The sequence below is a fragment of the Oncorhynchus gorbuscha genome, linkage group LG15 (assembly GCF_021184085.1).
Source record: "Oncorhynchus gorbuscha isolate QuinsamMale2020 ecotype Even-year linkage group LG15, OgorEven_v1.0, whole genome shotgun sequence".
Classification (NCBI taxonomy): Eukaryota; Metazoa; Chordata; class Actinopteri; order Salmoniformes; family Salmonidae; genus Oncorhynchus; species Oncorhynchus gorbuscha.
The window spans coordinates 4,900,010-4,921,783 of NC_060187.1; the positions used below are offsets into that span (position 1 = coordinate 4,900,010).

The following is a 21,774-nucleotide window of genomic DNA, read 5'->3' on the forward strand; positions in this document are numbered from 1 at the left end:
AGAGAGAGAAACAGTAGAGAGAAACAGTAGAGAGAAACAGTAGAGAGAGAGAAACAGTAGAGAGAGAAACAGTAGAGAGAGAAACAGTAGAGAGAGAGAAACAGTAGAGAGAAACAGTAGAGAGAAACAGTAGAGAGAGAGAGAAACAGTAGAGAGAGAGAGAGAAACAGTAGAGAGAGAAACAGTAGAGAGAGAGAGAAACAGTAGAGAGAGAGAGAGAAACAGTAGAGAGAGAGAGAGAAACAGTAGAGAGAGAGAGAAACAGTAGAGAGAGAGAGAGAAACAGTAGAGAGAGAAACAGTAGAGAGAGAGAGAGAAACAGTAGAGAGAGAGAGAGAAACAGTAGAGAGAGAGAAACAGAAAGAGAGAGAGAGAAACAGTAGAGAGAGAAACAGTAGAGAGAGAGAAACAGTAAAGAGAGAGAGAAACAGTAGAGAGGGAGAAACAGTAGAGAGAGAGAGAAACAGTAGAGAGAGAGAGAGAAACAGTAGAGAGAGAAACAGTAGAGAGAGAGAGAGAAACAGTAGAGAGAGAGAGAAACAGTAGAGAGAGAAACAGTAGAGAGAGAGAGAGAAACAGTAGAGAGAGAAACAGTAGAGAGAGAGAAACAGTAAAGAGAGAGAGAAACAGTAGAGAGGGAGAAACAGTAGAGAGAGAGAGAAACAGTAGAGAGAGAGAGAGAAACAGTAGAGAGAGAAACAGTAGAGAGAGAGAGAGAAACAGTAGAGAGAGAGAGAAACAGTAGAGAGAGAAACAGTAGAGAGAGAGAAACAGTAGAGAGAGAGAAACAGTAGAGAGAGAGAAACAGTAAAGAGAGAGAAACAGTAAAGAGAGAGAAACAGTAAAGAGAGAGAAACAGTAGAGAGAGAGAAACAATAGAGAGAGAGAAACAGTAGAGAGAGAGAAACAGTAGAGAGAAACAGTAGAGAGAGAAACAGAGAGAGAGAGAAACAGTAGAGAGAGAGAGAAACAGTAGAGAGAGAGAGAGAAACAGTAGAGAGAGAAACAGTAGAGAGAGAGAAACAGTAAAGAGAGAGAGAAACAGTAGAGAGGGAGAAACAGTAGAGAGAGAGAAACAGTAGAGAGAAACAGTAGAGAGAGAAACAGTAGAGAGAGAAACAGTAGAGAGAGAGAAACAGGAGAGAGAGAGTAACAGTAGAGAGAAACAGGAGAGAGAGAGAGAAACAGTAGAGAGAGAGAAACAGTAGAGAGAAACAGGAGAGAGAAAGAAACAGTAGAGAGAGAAACAGTAGAGAGAGAAACAGGAGAGAGAGAAGCAGTAGAGAGAGAAACAGTAGAGAGAGAGAAACAGTAGAGAGAGAAACAGTAGAGAGAGAGAAACAGTAGAGAGAGAGAAACAGTAGAGAGAGAAACAGGAGAGAGAGCAGCAGTAGAGAGAGAAACAGTAGAGAGAGAAACAGTAGAGAGAGAAACAGTAGAGAGAGAGAAACAGTAGAGAGAAACAGTAGAGAGAAACAGGAGAGAAAGAAACAGTAGAGAGAGAGAAACAGTAGAGAGAAACAGGAGAGAGAGAGAAACAGTAGAGAGAGAAACAGTAGAGAGAGAGAAACAGTAGAGAGAGAGAAACAGTAGAGAGAGAGAGAGAAACAGTAAAGAGAGAGAAACAGTAAAGAGAGAGAAACAGTAAAGAGAGAGAAACAGTAGAGAGAGAGAAACAATAGAGAGAGAGAAACAGTAGAGAGAGAGAAACAGTAGAGAGAAACAGTAGAGAGAGAAACAGAGAGAAACAGTAGAGAGAGAAACAGTAGAGAGAGAAACAGTAGAGAGAAACAGTAGAGAGAAACAGGAGAGAGAAACAGGAGAGAGAGAGAAACAGCAGAGAGAGAGAAACAGTAGAGAGAAACAGTAGAGAGAAACAGTAGAGAGAGAGAAACAGTAGAGAGAGAGAAACAGTAGAGAGAGAAACAGTAGAGAGAGAGAAACAGTAGAGAGAAACAGTAGAGAGAAACAGTAGAGAGAGAGAGAAACAGTAGAGAGAGAGAGAGAAACAGTAGAGAGAGAAACAGTAGAGAGAGAGAGAAACAGTAGAGAGAGAGAGAACAGAAAGAGAGAGAGAGAGAAACAGTAGAGAGAGAGAGAAACAGTAGAGAGAGAGAGAGAAACAGTAGAGAGAGAAACAGTAGAGAGAGAGAGAGAAACAGTAGAGAGAGAGAGAGAAACAGTAGAGAGAGAGAGAAACAGTAGAGAGAGAGAGAGAAACAGTAGAGAGAGAAACAGTAGAGAGAGAGAAACAGTAGAGAGAGAGAAACAGTAGAGAGGAGAAACAGTAGAGAGAGAGAGAAACAGTAGAGAGAGAGAGAGAAACAGTAGAGAGAGAAACAGTAGAGAGATTGAGAGAAACAGTAGAGAGAGAGAGAAACAGTAGAGAGAGAGAAACAGTAGAAAGAGAGAGAGAGAGAAACAGTAGAGAGAGAAACAGCAGAGAGAGAGAGAGAAACAGTAGAGAGAGAAACAGTAGAGAGAGAGAAACAGTAAAGAGAGAGAGAAACAGTAGAGAGGGAGAAACAGTAGAGAGAGAGAAACAGTAGAGAGAAACAGTAGAGAGAGAAACAGTAGAGAGAGAGAAACAGTAGAGAGAGAAACAGTAGAGAGAAACAGTAGAGAGAAACAGGAGAGAGAGAGAAACAGCAGAGAGAGAGAAACAGTAGAGAGAGAGAAACAGTAGAGAGAGAGAAATGGTAGAGAGAGAAACAGTAGAGAGAAACAGTAGAGAGAGAAACAGTAGAGAGAAACAGTAGAGAGAGAAACAGTAGAGAGAGAAACAGTAGAGAGAAACAGTAGAGAGAGAAACAGTAGAGAGAGAGAAACAGTAGAGAGAGAAACAGTAGAGAGAGAAACAGTAGAGAGAGAGAGAAACAGTAGAGAGAGAGAGAGAAACAGTAGAGAGAGAAACAGTAGAGAGAGAGAGAGAAACAGTAGAGAGAGAGAGAAACAGTAGAGAGAGAGAGAGAAACAGTAGAGAGAGAGAGAGAGAAACAGTAGAGAGAGAAACAGTAGAGAGAGAGAGAGAAACAGTAGAGAGAGAGAGAGAAACAGTAGAGAGAGAGAGAAACAGTAGAGAGAGAGAGAGAAACAGTAGAGAGAGAAACAGTAGAGAGAGAAACAGTAAAGAGAGAGAGAAACAGTAGAGAGGGAGAAACAGTAGAGAGAGAGAAACAGTAGAGAGAAACAGTAGAGAGAGAAACAGTAGAGAGAGAGAAACAGTAGAGAGAGAAACAGTAGAGAGAAACAGTAGAGAGAAACAGGAGAGAGAGAGAAACAGCAGAGAGAGAGAAACAGTAGAGAGAGAGAAACAGTAGAGAGAGAAACAGTAGAGAGAGAGAAACAGTAGAGAGAGAGAAACAGTAGAGAGAGAGAAACAGTAAAGAGAGAGAAACAGTAAAGAGAGAGAAACAGTAAAGAGAGAGAAACAGTAGAGAGAGAGAAACAATAGAGAGAGAGAAACAGTAGAGAGAGAGAAACAGTAGAGAGAGAAACAGTAGAGAGAGAGAAACAGAGAGAAACAGTAGAGAGAGAAACAGTAGAGAGAGAAACAGTAGAGAGAAACAGTAGAGAGAAACAGGAGAGAGAAACAGGAGAGAGAGAGAAACAGCAGAGAGAGAGAAACAGTAGAGAGAAACAGTAGAGAGAAACAGTAGAGAGAGAGAAACAGTAGAGAGAGAGAAACAGTAGAGAGAGAAACAGTAGAGAGAGAGAAACAGTAGAGAGAAACAGTAGAGAGAAACAGTAGAGAGAGAGAGAAACAGTAGAGAGAGAGAGAGAAACAGTAGAGAGAAACAGTAGAGAGAGAGAGAAACAGTAGAGAGAGAGAGAGAAACAGTAGAGAGAGAGAGAGAAACAGTAGAGAGAGAGAGAAACAGTAGAGAGAGAGAGAGAAACAGTAGAGAGAGAAACAGTAGAGAGAGAGAGAAAACAGAGAGAGAGAGAGAGAAACAGTAGAGAGAGAGAGAAACAGTAGAGAGAGAGAGAGAAACAGTAGAGAGAGAAACAGTAGAGAGAGAGAAACAGTAAAGAGAGAGAGAAACAGTAGAGAGAGAAACAGTAGAGAGAGAGAGAAACAGTAGAGAGAGAGAGAGAAACAGTAGAGAGAGAAACAGTAGAGAGAGAGAGAGAAACAGTAGAGAGAGAGAGAAACAGTAGAGAGAGAAACAGTAGAGAGAGAGAAAAGTAGAGAGAAACAGTAGAGAGAGAGAAACAGTAAAGAGAGAGAGAAACAGTAGAGAGGGAGAAACAGTAGAGAGAGAAACAGTAGAGAGAGAGAAAAACAGAGAGAGAGAAACAGTAGAGAGAAACAGGAGAGAGAGAGAAACAGTAGAGAGAGAAACAGTAGAGAGAGAAACAGTAGAGAGAGAGAAACAGTAGAGAGAGAGAAACAGTAGAGAGAGAGAAACAGTAAAGAGAGAGAAACAGTAAAGAGAGAGAAACAGTAAAGAGAGAGAAACAGTAGAGAGAGAGAAACAATAGAGAGAGAGAAACAGTAGAGAGAGAGAAACAGTAGAGAGAAACAGTAGAGAGAGAAACAGTAGAGAGAGAGAGAAACAGTAGAGAGAGAGAGAAACAGTAGAGAGAGAGAGAGAAACAGTAGAGAGAGAGAAACAGAGAGAGAGAAACAGTAAAGAGAGAGAGAAACAGTAGAGAGGAGAAACAGTAGAGAGAGAGAAACAGTAGAGAGAAACAGTAGAGAGAGAAACAGTAGAGAGAGAGAAACAGTAGAGAGAGAGAGAGAAACAGGAGAGAGAGAGAAACAGTAGAGAGAAACAGGAGAGAGAGAGAGAAACAGTAGAGAGAGAGAAACAGTAGAGAGAAACAGGAGAGAGAAAGAAACAGTAGAGAGAGAAACAGTAGAGAGAGAAACAGGAGAGAGAGAAGCAGTAGAGAGAGAAACAGTAGAGAGAGAGAAACAGTAGAGAGAGAAACAGTAGAGAGAGAGAAACAGTAGAGAGAGAGAAACAGTAGAGAGAGAAACAGGAGAGAGAGCAACAGTAGAGAGAGAGAAACAGTAGAGAGAGAGAAACAGTAGAGAGAGAAACAGTAGAGAGAGAGAAACAGTAGAGAGAGAGAAACAGTAGAGAGAAACAGGAGAGAGAAAGAAACAGTAGAGAGAGAGAAACAGTAGAGAGAGAGAAACAGTAGAGAGAGAGAAACAGTAGAGAGAGAAACAGTAGAGAGAGAGAAACAGTAGAGAGAGAGAAACAGTAGAGAGAGAGAAACAGTAAAGAGAGAGAAACAGTAAAGAGAGAGAAACAGTAAAGAGAGAGAAACAGTAGAGAGAGAGAAACAATAGAGAGAGAGAAACAGTAGAGAGAGAGAAACAGTAGAGAGAAACAGTAGAGAGAGAAACAGAGAGAAACAGTAGAGAGAGAAACAGTAGAGAGAGAAACAGTAGAGAGAAACAGTAGAGAGAAACAGGAGAGAGAAACAGGAGAGAGAGAGAAACAGCAGAGAGAGAGAAACAGTAGAGAGAAACAGTAGAGAGAAACAGTAGAGAGAGAGAAACAGTAGAGAGAGAGAAACAGTAGAGAGAGAAACAGTAGAGAGAGAGAAACAGTAGAGAGAAACAGTAGAGAGAAACAGTAGAGAGAACAGAGAAACAGAGAGAGAGAGAGAGAAACAGTAGAGAGAGAGAAACAGTAGAGAGAGAGAAACAGTAGAGAGAGAGAGAGAAACAGTAGAGAGAGAGAAACAGTAGAGAGAGAGAGAAACAGTAGAGAGAGAGAGAAACAGTAGAGAGAGAAACAGTAGAGAGAGAGAGAGAGAGAGAGAAACAGTAGAGAGAGAGAGAAACAGTAGAGAGAGAGAGAGAAACAGTAGAGAGAGAAACAGTAGAGAGAGAGAAACAGTAAAGAGAGAGAGAAACAGTAGAGAGGGAGAAACAGTAGAGAGAGAGAGAAACAGTAGAGAGAGAGAGAGAGAAACAGTAGAGAGAGAAACAGTAGAGAGAGATTGAGAGAAACAGTAGAGAGAGAGAGAAACAGTAGAGAGAGAGAGAAACAGTAGAGAGAGAGAGAGAGAAACAGTAGAGAGAGAAACAGCAGAGAGAGAGAGAGAAACAGTAGAGAGAGAAACAGTAGAGAGAGAGAAACAGTAAAGAGAGAGAGAAACAGTAGAGAGGAGAAACAGTAGAGAGAGAGAAACAGAGAGAGAAACAGTAGAGAGAAAACAGTAGAGAGAGAGAAACAGTAGAGAGAGAAACAGTAGAGAGAAACAGTAGAGAGAAACAGGAGAGAGAGAGAAACAGCAGAGAGAGAGAAACAGTAGAGAGAGAGAAACAGTAGAGAGAGAGAAATGGTAGAGAGAGAAACAGTAGAGAGAAACAGTAGAGAGAGAAACAGTAGAGAGAAACAGTAGAGAGAGAAACAGTAGAGAGAGAAACAGTAGAGAGAAACAGTAGAGAGAGAAACAGTAGAGAGAGAGAAACAGTAGAGAGAGAAACAGTAGAGAGAGAAACAGTAGAGAGAGAGAGAAACAGTAGAGAGAGAGAGAGAAACAGTAGAGAGAGAAACAGTAGAGAGAGAGAGAAACAGTAGAGAGAGAGAGAAACAGTAGAGAGAGAGAGAGAAACAGTAGAGAGAGAGAAACAGTAGAGAGAGAAACAGTAGAGAGAGAGAGAGAAACAGTAGAGAGAGAGAGAGAAACAGTAGAGAGAGAGAGAAACAGTAGAGAGAGAGAGAGAAACAGTAGAGAGAGAGAAACAGTAGAGAGAGAGAAACAGTAAAGAGAGAGAGAAACAGTAGAGAGGAGAAACAGTAGAGAGAGAGAAACAGTAGAGAGAAACAGTAGAGAGAGAAACAGTAGAGAGAGAGAAACAGTAGAGAGAGAGAAACAGTAGAGAGAAACAGTAGAGAGAAACAGGAGAGAGAGAAACAGCAGAGAGAGAGAAACAGTAGAGAGAGAGAAACAGTAGAGAGAGAGAAACAGTAGAGAGAGAAACAGGAGAGAGAAACAGTAGAGAGAGAAACAGTAGAGAGAAACAGTAGAGAGAGAAACAGTAGAGAGAAACAGTAGAGAGAGAAACAGTAGAGAGAGAAACAGTAGAGAGAAACAGTAGAGAGAGAAACAGTAGAGAGAGAGAAACAGTAGAGAGAGAGAAACAGTAGAGAGAGAAACAGTAGAGAGAGAAACAGTAGAGAGAAACAGTAGAGAGAGAGAAACAGTAGAGAGAAACAGTAGAGAGAAACAGTAGAGAGAGAAACAGTAGAGAGAAACAGTAGAGAGAGAGAAACGGTAGAGAGAGAAACAGTAGAGAGAAACAGTAGAGAGAAACAGTAGAGAGAGAAACAGTAGAGCGAGAAACAGTAGAGAGAAACAGTAGAGAGAAACAGTAGAGAGAGAGAAACAGTAGAGAGAAACAGTAGAGAGAGAGAAACAGTAGAGAGAGAAACAGTAGAGAGAGAAACAGTAGAGAGAAACAGTAGAGAGAAACAGTAGAGAGAGAAACAGTAGAGAGAAACAGTAGAGAGAGAAACAGTAGAGAGAGAAACAGTAGAGAGAAACAGTAGAGAGAGAGAAACAGTAGAGAGAGAAACAGTAGAGAGAAACAGTAGAGAGAGAAACAGTAGAGAGAGAAACAGTAGAGAGAAACAGTAGAGAGAGAAACAGTAGAGAGAAACAGTAGAGAGAGAAACAGTAGAGAGAAACAGTAGAGAGAGAAACAGTAGAGAGAGAAACAGTAGAGAGAAACAGTAGAGAGAAACAGTAGAGAGAGAAACAGTAGAGAGAAACAGTAGAGAGAGAGAAACAGTAGAGAGAAACAGTAGAGAGAGAGAAACAGTAGAGAGAAACAGTAGAGAGAGAGAAACAGTAGAGAGAAACAGTAGAGAGAAACAGTAGAGAGAGAAACAGTAGAGAGAAACAGTAGAGAGAGGGAGAAACAGTAGAGAGAAACAGTAGAGAGAAACAGTAGAGAGAAACAGTAGAGAGAGAGAAACAGTAGAGAGAAACAGTAGAGAAACAGTAGAGAGAGAAACAGTAACACACATTTCAAACCAGCAATGTCAGTGCCAAGCGCTGGCCCCTTGTACGCTGGGAGAGAAAGAGAGAGAGAGAACACAGAGAAAGACAAGAGGAGAGACAGGAAAACAAAACTGTGAGAGATTCACTTATTCACTCAGTGTTGGCTGAACAGCTGGTGCCAACATACTGGTTCAGCTAGCATACTGGTTCTGCTAACATATGAGTTCTGATTACATACTAGTGGTGCTAAACACTGGTGAAGCTAACACACTGGTGAAGCTAACATACTGGTTCTGCTAGCATACTGGTTCTGCTAGCATACTGGTTCTGCTAGCATACTAGTTGTGATAACATACTGGTGGTGCTAACATACTGGTTCTGCTAGCCTACTGGTTCTGCTAACATACTGGTTCTGCTAACATACTGGTGGTGCTAGCATACTGGTTCTGCTAGCATACTGGTTCTGCTAACATATTGGTTCTGCTAACATTCTGGTCCTGGTAACATACTGGTCCTGCTAACATACTGGTCCTGCTAACATACTGGACCTGCTTATATACTGGTTCTGCTAACATACTTTCCTGAGTTGAATTCTCTCTAAGTTGCCTGCTAGCATACTGGTTCTGCTAACATACTGGTTCTGCTAGCATACTGGTTCTGCTAACCAGGGTTGTAGAATCACACAGGAACTGTTTTCAAGGACAGCTTAGGTTGCTCTGTGTATAACATTTCCTAAGTTGAATTCTCTCTAAGTTGCCTTTGAAAATCACTAGTCCTAAAAGCCGAGCCAGGAAAATAAGACCAATCCACCTACTCTTCTCTTAACCCACAGACCCGCTCACGCGCGCGCAAGAGAGAGAGAGAGAGAGAGAGAGAGAGAGAGAGAGAGAGAGAGAGAGAGAGAGAGAGAGAGAGAGAGAGAGAGAGAGAGAGAGAGAGAGATGACGTGGGGCACACATCTGCACACCATTTTCAGGGACACTACTTTGGCTCGTGGGCACTACTTCTAGCTAACAAGTATACACAAGTACCCGAGAATCCCTTTAAGGACATTGTTAGGCCCAAATGGCACCCTTATTCCCTATATAGTGCACTACTTTTGACCAGGGCCCAAAGGGAACTACATAGGAAATAGGATGCCATTTCAGAGTCAACCTTTATGAAAATGGTGGAAGGACAGCAGATTGGACAATCCCTTACTTTCGAGGATGTCTCCCAGTCCCTGGGATAGGAGGAGGTCTCTCAGGCGACACACCTCCTCTTTCAGCTCACGGACCAATCGGTTGTTAGGGTCCTCATTGATGACAGCGTTACAGCGGATCTGTTTGGCTCTATCTGCATACCTGAGGTGGGAAGAGGAGCACCGACATGATGAGACCTGAGGAGGGAGGGAGGGAGGAGCACTGGGACCTGAGGAGGGGAGCACTGGGACCTGAGGAGGGGAGCAGTGGGACCTGAGGAGGGGAGCAGTGGGACCTGAGAATGGGAGAGGAGCACTGAGACCTGAGGAGGGGAGCACTGGGACCTGAGAATGGGAGAGGAGCACTGAGACCTGAGGAGGGGAGCACTGGGACCTGAGGAGGGGAGAGGAGCACTGACATGATGAGATCTGAGGAGGAGAGACGAGCACTGGGACCTGAGGAGGGGAGAGGGGCACTGGGACCTGAGGAGGGGAGAGGAGCACTGGGACCTGAGGAGGGGAGAGGAGCACTGGGACCTGAGGAGGGGAGGGAGCACTGACATGATGAGATCTGAGGAGGACAGAGGAGCACTGGGACCTGAGGAGGAGTGAGGAGCACTCAGACCTGAGGAGAGGAGCACTGGGACCTGAGGAGGGGAGACGAGCACTGGGACCTGAGGAGGGAGAGACTGAGGAGAGGAGACGAGCACTGGGACCAGAGGAGGGGAGAGGGGCACTGGGACCTGAGGAGGGGAGAGGAGCACTGACATGATGAGACCTGAGGAGGACAGAGGAGCACTAATGTGATGAGATCTGAGGAGGACAGAGGAGCACTAACATGATGAGATCTGAGGAGGACAGAGGAGCACTGAAATGATGAGACCTGAGGAGGACAGAGGAGCACTGACATGAGGAGGACAGAGGAGCACTAATGTGATGAGACCTGAGGAGGACAGAGGAGCACTAATGATGAGATCTGAGACCTGACCTGGAGGACAGAGGAGCACTAATGTGATGAGACCTGAGGAGGACAGAGGAGCACTAATGTGATGAGACCTGAGGAGGACAGAGGAGCACTGACATGAGGAGGACAGAGGAGCACTAATGTGATGAGACCTGAGGAGGACAGAGGAGCACTAATGTGATGAGACCTGAGGAGGACAGAGGAGCACTAATGTGATGAGACCTGAGGAGGACAGAGGAGCACTAATGTGATGAGACCTGAGGAGGACAGAGGAGCACTAATGTGATGAGACCTGAGGAGGACAGAGGAGCACTGACATATGCAAAAAAGTGACATCTCCGGAGTGGGTACTCGATTACACCATTCAGCAGTGTAACACTGTAGCTGTGACTTTGAAGGGTGTTTGAAGAGTGGAGCTGACACAGAGAACAAGCCCTGGAGGAAAACATAATCTGTTGTTATGCAATACGGAGATAGGTCTCTTTACAGGGCCTTGTCCTTCAAATCATCACTGATCATCTGCTGTGTGGTAGAGAGAGAGAGAGAGAGGGAGAGAGAGAAAGAGGGAGAGAGAGGGAAAGCGAGAGAGAGAGAGGTGACAGCATTGCAGGTGTGCAGGTGACAGTATTCCCTCCCCCATATGCCCCCCTAGGCACAACTATGACAACATAACCAACAAAAACAGGTCACAACTCCTGCAGCTCTGTCGCACGCTGGTATGTACATAGTCAATGGTAGGCTTCGAGGGGACTCCTATGGAGGCACACCTATAGCTCTGTTACATCCTGGGTATGTACATAGTCAATGTTAGGCTTCGAGGGGACTCCTATGGTAGGTACACCTATAGCTCATCTCTTGGCAGTAGTACTGTAGACTACTTTATCACTGACCTCAACCCAGAGTCTGTCAGAGCGTTCACAGTCAGTCCACTGACACCCCTATCAGACCACAGCAAAATCACAGTCTACTTGAACAGAGCAATACCCAATCATGAGGCATCAAAGCCAAATGAACTGAGTAACATTAAGAAATGCTATAGATGGAAGGAATGCAGTTTGGAAACCTACCAAAAAACAATTAGGCAACAACAAATTCAATCCCTTTTAGACAATTTCCTGGGTAAAACATTCCACTGCAATAGTGAAGGTGTAAACTTGGCAGTAGAAAATCTTAACAGTATATTTGACCTCTCAGCTTCCCTATCAAAAAATAAATAAATTCACACAGATAACCGAATAAAATGAACAACAATGACAAATGATTTGATGAAGAATGCAAAAACCTAAGAACTAAATTAAGAAAACTGTCCAACCAAAAACATAAAGACCCGGAAAACCTGAGCCTACGCCTTCACTATGGTGAATCACTAAACAATACAGAAATACACTAACGGAAAAAGAAGGAACAGCATGTCAGAAATCAGCTCAATGCAATTGAAGAATCCATAGACTCTAACCACTTCTGGGAAAATTGGAAAACACTAAACAAACAACAACACGAAGAATTATCTATCCAAAATGGAGATGTCTGGGTAAACCACTTCTCCAATGTTTATGGTTCTATAACAAAGAATAAAGAGCAAAAACATATACATGATGAATTACAAATCTTAGAATCAACTATTAAAGACAACCAGAACCCACTGGATTCTCCAATTACCTTGACCGAGTTACAGGTCAAAATAAAAACCCTCCAACCCAAAAAGGCCTGTGGTGTCGATGGTATCCTCAATGAAATGATCAAATATACAGACAACAAATTCCAATTGGCTATACTAAAACTCTTTAACATCATCATTAGCTCTGGCATCTTCCCCAATATTTGGAACCAAGGACTGATCACCCCAATCCACAAAAGTGGAGACAAATTTGACCCCAATAACTACCGTGGAATATGCGTCAACAGTAACCTTGGGAAAATCCTCTGCATTATCATTAACAGCAGACTCGTACATTTCCTCAATGAAAACAACGTACTGAGCAAATGTCAAATTGGCTTTTTACCAAATTACCATACAACAGACCATGTATTCACCCTGCACACCCTAATTGACAACCAAACAAACCAAAACAAAGGCCAAGTCTTCTCATGCTTTGTTGATTTCAAAAAAGCCTTCGACTCAATCTGGCATGAGGGTCTGCTATACAAACTGATGGAAAGTGGTGTTGGGGGTAAAACATACGACATTATAAAATCCATGTACACAAACAACAAGTGTGCAGTTAAATTGGCAAAAAACACACACATTTCTTCACACAGCGCAGTGGGTTGAGACAGGGATGCAGCTTAAGCTCCACCCTCTTCAACATATATATCAACGAATTGACGCGGGCACTAGAAAAGTCTGCAGCACCCGGCCTCACTCTGCTAGAATCTGAAGTCAAATGTCTACTGTTTGCTGATGATCTGGTGCTTCTGTCACCAACCAAGGAGGGCCTACAGCAGCACCTAGATCTTCTGCACAGATTCTGTCAGACCTGGGCCCTGACAGTAAATCTCAGTAAGACCAAAAAAGGTCCAGTCGCCAGGACCACAAATACAAATTCCATTTAGACACTGTTGCCCTAGAGCACACAAAAAACTATACATACCTTGGCCTAAACATCAGCGCCACAGGTAACTTCCACAAAGCTGTGAACGATCTGAGAGACAAGGCAAGAAGGGCCTTCTATGCCATCAAAAGGAACATGAATTTCAACATACCAATTAGGATCTGGCTAAAAATACTTGAATCAGTCATAGAGCCCATTGCCCTTTACGGTTGTGAGGTCTGGGGTCCGCTCACCAACCAAGACTTCACAAAATGGGACAAACACCAAATTGAGACTCTGCATACAGAATTCTGCAAAAATATCCTCTGTGTACAATGTAAAACACCAAATAATGTATGCAGAGCAGAATTAGGCCGATACCCACTAATGATCAAAATCCAGAAAAGAGCTGTTAAATTCTACAACCAACTAAAAGGAAGCGATTCCCAAACCTTCCATAACAAAGCCATCACCTGCAGAGAGATGAACCTGGAGAAGAGTCCCCTAAGCAAGCTGGTCCTGGGGCTCTGTTCACAAACACAAACACACCCCACAGAGCCCCAGGACAGCAGCACAATTAGACCCAACCAAATCATGAGAAAACAAAAAGATAATTACTTGACACATTGGAAAGAATTAACAAAAAAACAGAGCAAACTAGAATGCTATTTGGCCCTATACAGAGAGTACACAGTGGCAGAATACCTGTCCACTGTGACTGACCCAAACTTAAGGAAAGCTTTGACTATGTACAGACTCAGTGAGCATAGCCTTGCTATTGAGAAAGGCCGCCGTAGGCAGACATGGCTCTCAAGAGAAGACAGGCTATGTGCTCACTGCCCACAAAATGAGGTGGAAACAGCTGCACTTCCTAACCTCTTGCCCAATGTATGACCATATTAATAATTTGAAAACAAATCCAATTTTGATAAACTCCAATATCTACTGGGTGAAATTCCACAGTGTTCCATCACAGCAGCAAGATGTGTGACCTGTTGCCACAAGAAAAGGGCAACCAGTGAAGAACAAACACCATTGTAAATACAACCCATATTTATGCCTATTTATTTTCCCTTTTTGTACTTTAACCATTTGTACATTGTTACAACACTGTATGTATGTATGTATGTATGTATGTATGTATGTATGTATGTATGTATGTATGTATGTATGTATGTATGTATGTATGTATGTATGTATGTATGTATGTATGTATGTATGTATGTATGTATGTATGTATGTATGTATGTATGTATGTATGTATGTATATATGTATGTATGTATATATATATATATATATATATAATATGAAATTTGTAATGTCTTTATTGTTTTGAAACTTCTGTATTTGTAATGTTTACTGTTCATTTTGATTGTTTATTTCACTTTTGTATATTATTTACCTCACTTGCTTTGGCAATGTTAACACATGTTTCCCATGCCAATAAAGCCCCTTGAATTGAGAGAGAGAGTTCTCTCATCCTTTTATTCTTGTACCTGAGTGTGCTGAGAGTCTCATCATAGTTGATGTCAGCTGGACTGAGAGCAGCAACCATGGCAGTTCGAGAGTTTCCCCCTGAGCAAAACAGAAGATCAGAAGAATTAGGGTCGATCAGATGAATTAAGACAGTTTACATACCATACATAGGATTTATATGAAGTCAGCAAGATCTGTTTCTGGGCTCAGAGTTAGTAAACTAGTCTGAATGTTCATTGAGCAAGGTGAGGTAATAAGTCTATTAATCAATTGTCAATCTAAGTTACATAATAAAACAATTCCCGTCAAAATCCTTCAATTTAAGCTAAATATATATTTTTTAAATTGTGGGCTGCGTTTCAGTCCACCACATCCTCCGATGTCGGCCTCCCGCATCTGCGGTGAAAGGTAGCCGCGCTACAGCTTTGTTCGTCAGACCACGAGACGTCCTGACAATTGGTCTTCTCACGAGAACATCTGAAGAGTCTGAACCGTTTGTCCTATAAACTAATATGACCCCTCTATGGAAAGATGGGACTCTCACGAACACGATGTGTCATGGGACTCGTCTGAAGGCCATAAAAAAAAATTAATGGAAGTGTGGAGGTAGTTTAGTGCCAACAAAAATAATGTGTCCCAAAAAAACGACAATATTTCCTGAGCTTTCTTATATGGCCTAAATATAGGACAGACACTTCAAAACCTTATTCCTTAATGTTTTGCCATTCATTAATATTTCAGTCAATGCGGCTCTATGAGCTATAGTAGTAAAGGACAAATACAATATTTTAACAAATCATAAAAATAACGGTTCCTACCTAAATTGATACCTAAAGGGGTCCTAAGATTCAGAATCAAATAGCTAAATGATCTGTGGTATGACCATATTAAAACAATTCCATATGCTAGCTTAGTTAACGGTTCCTACCTAAGTTCTCTCTCAGTAGCCAGGTCAACACAGAATCTCTGTAAAGTTAAAGGTTCCTACCTAAGTTCTCTCTCAGTAGCCAGGTCAACACAGAATCTCTGTAAAGTTAACGGTTCCTACCTAAGTTCTCTCTCAGTAGCCAGGTCAACACAGAATCTCTGTAAAGTTAACGGTTCCTACCTAAGTTCTCTCTCAGTAGCCAGGTCAACACAGAATCTCTGTAAAGTTAACGGTTCCTACCTAAGTTCTCTCTCAGTAGCCAGGTCAACACAGCCAGGTCAACACAGAATCTCTGTAAAGTTAACGGTTCCTACCTAAGTTCTCTCTCAGTAGCCAGGTCAACACAGAATCTCTGTAAAGTTAAAGGTTCCTACCTAAGTTCTCTCTCAGTAGCCAGGTCAACACAGAATCTCTGTAAAGTTAAAGATTCCTACCTAAGTTCTCTCCCAGTAGCCAGGTCAACACAGAATCTCTGTAAAGTTAAAGGTTCCTACCTAAGTTCTCTCTCAGTAGCCAGGTCAACACAGAATCTCTGTAAAGTTAACAGTTCCTACCTAAGTTCTCTCTCAGTAGCCAGGTCAACACAGAATCTCTGTAATGTTAAAGGTTCCTACCTAAGTTCTCTCTCAGTAGCCAGGTCAACACAGAATCTCTGTAATGTTAAAGGTTCCTACCTAAGTTCTCTCTCAGTAGCCAGGTCAACACAGAATCTCTGTAATGTTAATGTCACGCCCTGTCCTTAGTTATCTTTGTTTTCTTTATTATTTTGTTAGGGTCAGGGTGTGACGAGGGTGGTATGTGTGTTTTTGTATTGTCTCTGGGTTTTTGTAGTCTAGGTGTTTATATGTCTACGGTTGCCTAGATTGGTTATCAATCAGAGGCAGCTGTTTATCATTGTCTCTGATTGGGAATCATATTTAGGTAGCCATATTCCTTATCTGTGTGTTATTGTTTATGTATAGTTGCCTGTGTCAGCACTAGTGTTCATAGAGTCACCTTCATTTTTATTGTTTTGTTAGTTTGTTTAAGTATTCTTCGTTTTAATAAAAGAAGAATGCATTCATCTCACGCTGCACCTTGGTCTCATCGTTACAACGAAAGTGACAGTTAAAGGTTCTCACCTAAGTTCTCTCACAGTAGCCAGGTCTTTACACAGAATCTCTGTAAAGTTAGTTCCCACCTAAGTTCTCTCTCAGTAGCCAGGTCAACACAGAATCTCTGTAAAGTTAGTTCCCACCTAAGTTCTCTCTCAGTAGCCAGGTCAACACAGAATCTCTGTAAAGTTAAAGGTTCCTACCTAAGTTCTCTCTCAGTAGCCAGGTCAACACAGAATCTCTGTAAAGTTAGTTCCTACCTAAGTTCTCTCTCAGTAGCCAGGTCAACACAGAATCTCTGTAAAGTTAGTTCCCACCTAAGTTCTCTCTCAATAGCCAGGTCAACACAGAATCTCTGTAAAGTTAGTTCCTACCTAAGTTCTCTCTCAGTAGCCAGGTCAACACAGAATCTCTGTAAAGTTAGTTCCCACCTAAGTTCTCTCTCAGTAGCCAGGTCAACACAGAATCTCTGTAAAGTTAGTTCCCACCTAAGTTCTCTCTCAATAGCCAGGTCAACACAGAATCTCTGTAAAGTTAAAGGTTCTTACCTAAGTTCTCTCTCAGTAGCCAGGTCAACACAGAATCTCTGTAAAGTTAGTTCCTACCTAAGTTCTCTCTCAGTAGCCAGGTCAACACAGAATCTCTGTAAAGTTAGTTCCTACCTAAGTTCTCTCTCAATAGCCAGGTCAACACAGAATCTCTGTAAAGTTAAAGGTTCCTACCTAAGTTCTCTCTCAATAGCCAGGTCAACACAGAATCTCTGTAAAGTTAGTTCCTACCTAAGTTCTCTCTCAATAGCCAGGTCAACACAGAATCTCTGTAAAGTTAAAGGTTCCTACCTAAGTTCTCTCTCAATAGCCAGGTCAACACAGAATCTCTGTAAGGGATGTGACTCTCCACTTTCTTTTTCTTCTTGTTCTTATTTTGTGCAGAATCCTACAAAAAAAAGTGAATAATAAAAGAGAAACTTTATTTTCCAGCCTATAATTGTAAAACAAAATATGAATGATCCATGTGTATAAATATAACTCATCCATACCACTTCGGCCAAGGCAGAGATGACTTTCCCCAGAGTGGTCAGAGATTTGTTGATGTTTGCTCCTTCCTGTAACAGGACAAGGGAAAGCAAAAATACTCTTCAATGGAAGTCGAAGAATAATGTGGTCAAACGCCTCACAAGAAAAAAGATACCCCTAGGTAAACACCAAAAAACTCACTACGAGCAGTATATAACATGTTTAATAATTCAAATGTATTCATTACGCAAAGACTGAAAACTAGAAACATTTAAACTTGAAAACTATGTAACAAAGAAGCAGAGGGAGAGGAAGAGGAAGAAGAGGATGAAGAGACAGAGGAGGAAGAAAGACAGAGGAAGGAGAAAGACAGGATGAAGATGGAGAGGATGAAGAGGCGAAGGATGAAGAGACAGAGGAAGGAGAAAGACAGAGGAGGGAGAAAGACAGAGGAAGGAGAAAGACAGAGGAAGGAGAAAGACAGAGGAGGGAGAAAGACAGAGGAGGGAGAAAGACAGAGGAGGGAGAAAGACAGAGGAGGGAGAAAGACAGAGGAGGGAGAAAGACAGAGGAAGGAGAAAGACAGATGAAGGAGAAAGACAGAGGAGGGAGAAAGACAGAGGAGGGAGAAAGACAGAGGAGGGAGAAAGACAGAGGAAGGAGAAAGACAGGATGAAGAGGCAGAGGATGAAGAAAGACAGAGGAAGGAGAAAGACAGAGGAAGGAGAAAGACAGAGGAAGGAGAAAGACAGGATGAAGAGGCAGAGGAGGGAGAAAGACAGAGGAAGGAGAAAGACAGATGAAGGAGAAAGACAGAGGAAGGAGAAAGACAGGATGAAGAGGCAGAGGATGAAGAGGCGGAGGAGGAAGAAAGACAGAGTAAGGAGAAAGACAGAGGAGGGAGAAAGACAGAGGATGAAGAAAGACAGAGGAAGGAGAAAGACAGATGAAGGAGAAAGACAGAGGAGGGAGAAAGACAGAGGAGGGAGAAAGACAGAGGAAGGAGAAAGACAGAGGAGGGAGAAAGACAGAGGAAGGAGAAAGACAGGATGAAGAGGCAGAGGATGAAGAAAGACAGAGGAAGGAGAAAGACAGAGGAAGGAGAAAGACAGAGGAAGGAGAAAGACAGGATGAAGAGGCAGGAGGGAGAAAGACAGAGGAAGGAGAAAGACAGATGAAGGAGAAAGACAGAGGAAGGAGAAAGACAGGATGAAGAGGCAGAGGAGGGAGAAAGACAGAGGAAGGAGAAAGACAGAGGAAGGAGAAAGACAGGATGAAGAGGCAGGGGATGAAGAGGCGGAGGATGAAGAAAGACAGAGTAAGGAGAAAGACAGAGGAAGGAGAAAGACAGAGGAAGGAGAAAGACAGAGGAGGGAGAAAGACAGAGGGTGAAGAAAGACAGAGGATGAAGAAAGACAGAGGAGGGAGAAAGACAGAGGAAGGAGAAAGACAGAGGAAGGAGAAAGACAGAGGAGGGAGAAAGACAGAGGATGAAGAAAGACAGAGGAGGGAGAAAGACAGAGGATGAAGAAAAACAGAGGAAGGAGAAAGACAGAGGAGGGAGAAAGACAGAGGAAGGAGAAAGACAGAGGAAGGAGAAAGACAGAGGAAGGAGAAAGACAGGATGAAGAGGCAGAGGAGGGAGAAAGACAGAGGAAGGAGAAAGACAGAGGAAGGAGAAAGACAGGATGAAGAGGCAGAGGAGGGAGAAAGACAGAGGAAGGAGAAAGACAGAGGATGAAGAGGCAGAGGAGGGAGAAAGACAGAGGAAGGAGAAAGACAGATGAAGGAGAAAGACAGAGGAAGGAGAAAGACAGGATGAAGAGGCAGAGGAGGGAGAAAGACAGAGGAAGGAGAAAGACAGATGAAGGAGAAAGACAGAGGAAGGAGAAAGACAGGATGAAGAGGCAGAGGATGAAGAGGCGGAGGATGAAGAAAGACAGAGTAAGGAGAAAGACAGAGGAGGGAGAAAGACAGAGGATGAAGAAAGACAGAGGAAGGAGAAAGACAGATGAAGGAGAAAGACAGAGGAGGGAGAAAGACAGAGGAGGGAGAAAGACAGAGGAGGGAGAAAGACAGAGGAAGGAGAAAGACAGGATGAAGAGGCAGAGGATGAAGAAAGACAGAGGAAGGAGAAAGACAGAGGAAGGAGAAAGACAGAGGAAGGAGAAAGACAGGATGAAGAGGCAGAGGAGGGAGAAAGACAGAGGAAGGAGAAAGACAGATGAAGGAGAAAGACAGAGGAAGGAGAAAGACAGGATGAAGAGGCAGAGGATGAAGAGGCGGAGGATGAAGAAAGACAGAGTAAGGAGAAAGACAGAGGAGGGAGAAAGACAGAGGATGAAGAGGCAGGAGGGAGAAAGACAGAGGAAGGAGAAAGACAGAGGAGGGAGAAAGACAGAGGAAGGAGAAAGACAGAGGAAGGAGAAAGACAGGATGAAGAGGCAGGAGGGAGAAAGACAGAGGAAGGAGAAAGACAGGATGAAGAGGCAGGAGGGAGAAAGACAGAGGAAGGAGAAAGACAGAGGAGGGAGAAAGACAGAGGAAGGAGAAAGACAGAGGAAGGAGAAAGACAGGATGAAGAGGCAGGAGGGAGAAAGACAGAGGAAGGAGAAAGACAGAGGAGGGAGAAAGACAGAGGAAGGAGAAAGACAGAGGAGGGAGAAAGACAGAGGAAGGAGAAAGACAGAGGAGGGAGAAAGACAGAGGAAGGAGAAAGACAGGATGAAGAGGCAGAGGATGAAGAAAGACAGAGGAAGGAGAAAGACAGAGGAAGGAGAAAGACAGAGGAAGGAGAAAGACAGGATGAAGAGGCAGGAGGGAGAAAGACAGAGGAAGGAGAAAGACAGATGAAGGAGAAAGACAGAGGAAGGAGAAAGACAGGATGAAGAGGCAGAGGAGGGAGAAAGACAGAGGAAGGAGAAAGACAGAGGAAGGAGAAAGACAGGATGAAGAGGCAGGGGATGAAGAGGCGGAGGATGAAGAAAGACAGAGTAAGGAGAAAGACAGAGGAGGGAGAAAGACAGAGGGTGAAGAAAGACAGAGGATGAAGAAAGACAGAGGAGGGAGAAAGACAGAGGAAGGAGAAAGACAGAGGAAGGAGAAAGACAGAGGAGGGAGAAAGACAGAGGATGAAGAAAGACAGAGGAGGGAGAAAGACAGAGGATGAAGAAAAACAGAGGAAGGAGAAAGACAGAGGAAGGGAGAAAGACAGAGGGGAGAAAGACAGAGGAAGGAGAAAGACAGAGGAAGGAGAAAGACAGAGGAAGGAGAAAGACAGGATGAAGAGGCAGAGGAGGGAGAAAGACAGAGGAAGGAGAAAGACAGAGGAAGGAGAAAGACAGAGGAGGGAGAAAGACAGAGGAAGGAGAAAGACAGAGGAAGGAGAAAGACAGAGGAAGGACAGAAAGACAGAGGAGGGAGAAAGACAGAGGAGGGAGAAAGACAGAGGAGGGAGAAAGACAGAGGAGGGAGAAAGACAGAGGAAGGAGAAAGACAGAGGAAGGAGAAAGACAGAGGAAGGAGAAAGACAGGATGAAGAGGCAGAGGAGGAGAAAGGAGAAGGAGAAAGACAGAGGAAGGAGAAAGACAGATGAAGGAGAAAGACAGAGGAAGGAGAAAGACAGGATGAAGAGGCAGGAGGGAGAAAGACAGAGGAAGGAGAAAGACAGATGAAGGAGAAAGACAGGATGAAGAGGCAGGAGGGAGAAAGACAGAGGAAGGAGAAAGACAGAGGAAGGAGAAAGACAGAGGAAGGAGAAAGACAGGATGAAGAGGCGGAGGATGAAGAAAGACAGAGGAAGGAGAAAGACAGAGGAGGGAGAAAGACAGAGGAAGGAGAAAGACAGAGGAGGGAGAAAGACAGAGGGTGAAGAAAGACAGAGGATGAAGAAAGACAGAGGAGGGAGAAAGACAGAGGAAGGAGAAAGACAGAGGAAGGAGAAAGACAGAGGAGGGAGAAAGACAGAGGATGAAGAAAGACAGAGGAGGGAGAAAGACAGAGGATGAAGAAAAACAGAGGAAGGAGAAAGACAGAGGAGGGAGAAAGACAGAGGAAGGAGAAAGACAGAGGAAGGAGAAAGACAGAGGAAGGAGTAAGACAGAGGAAGAAGAAAGACAGAGGAGGGAGAAAGACAGAGGAAGGAGAAAGACAGAGGAAGGAGAAAGACAGAGGAAGGAGAAAGACAGAGGAAGGAGAGAAAGACAGAGGAAGGAGTAAGACAGAGGAAGGAGAAAGACAGAGGAAGGAGAAAGACAGGAGGGAAAAGGAGAAAGACAGAGGAAGGAGAAAGACAGAGGAAGGAGAAAGACAGAGGAAGGAGAAAGACAGAGGAAGGAGAAAGACAGAGGAAGGAGAAAGACAGAGGAAGGAGAAAGACAGGATGAAGAGGCAGAGGATGAAGAGGCGGAGGATGAAGAGGCGGAGGATGAAGAAAGACAGAGGAAGGAGAAACCTTGAGCCGGGTCCCTTTGGCGCCTGTGGAGTCGGCCCTCTCGCTGCCGGCCAAATCCACCAGGCTGATTTTGCTGACCTGTGACAGAAAAGCCAATGGGAGTGCAGGGATATGCATTAGCTGACTAAAATCCTTTATTCTCACAGTTGGCAGCAA

At 43.3% G+C, this 21,774-nt stretch overlaps 1 protein-coding gene across 9 annotated transcripts in view; it reads right to left on the reverse strand.

Moving 5' to 3' along the window:
• Positions 1-21,774, reverse strand: part of kif1aa (kinesin family member 1Aa) — a 192,561-nt gene that overhangs the window by 103,587 nt on the left and 67,200 nt on the right. For 5 of the 9 annotated variants that reach the window (XM_046300993.1, XM_046300997.1, XM_046300994.1 and 2 more), the window contains exons 8-13: positions 21,619-21,696; positions 17,188-17,253; positions 16,988-17,084; positions 14,147-14,225; positions 9,175-9,317; positions 7,999-8,043 (exon numbers count right to left, since the gene is read on the reverse strand). In XM_046300993.1, coding sequence (XP_046156949.1) covers positions 7,999-8,043; positions 9,175-9,317; positions 14,147-14,225; positions 16,988-17,084; positions 17,188-17,253; positions 21,619-21,696 — 508 coding nt within the window. The remainder of the gene's footprint in view (positions 1-7,998; positions 8,044-9,174; positions 9,318-14,146; positions 14,226-16,987; positions 17,085-17,187; positions 17,254-21,618; positions 21,697-21,774) is intronic. The other 4 variants (XM_046300999.1, XM_046300998.1, XM_046301001.1 and 1 more) reach the window with 1 other exon arrangement.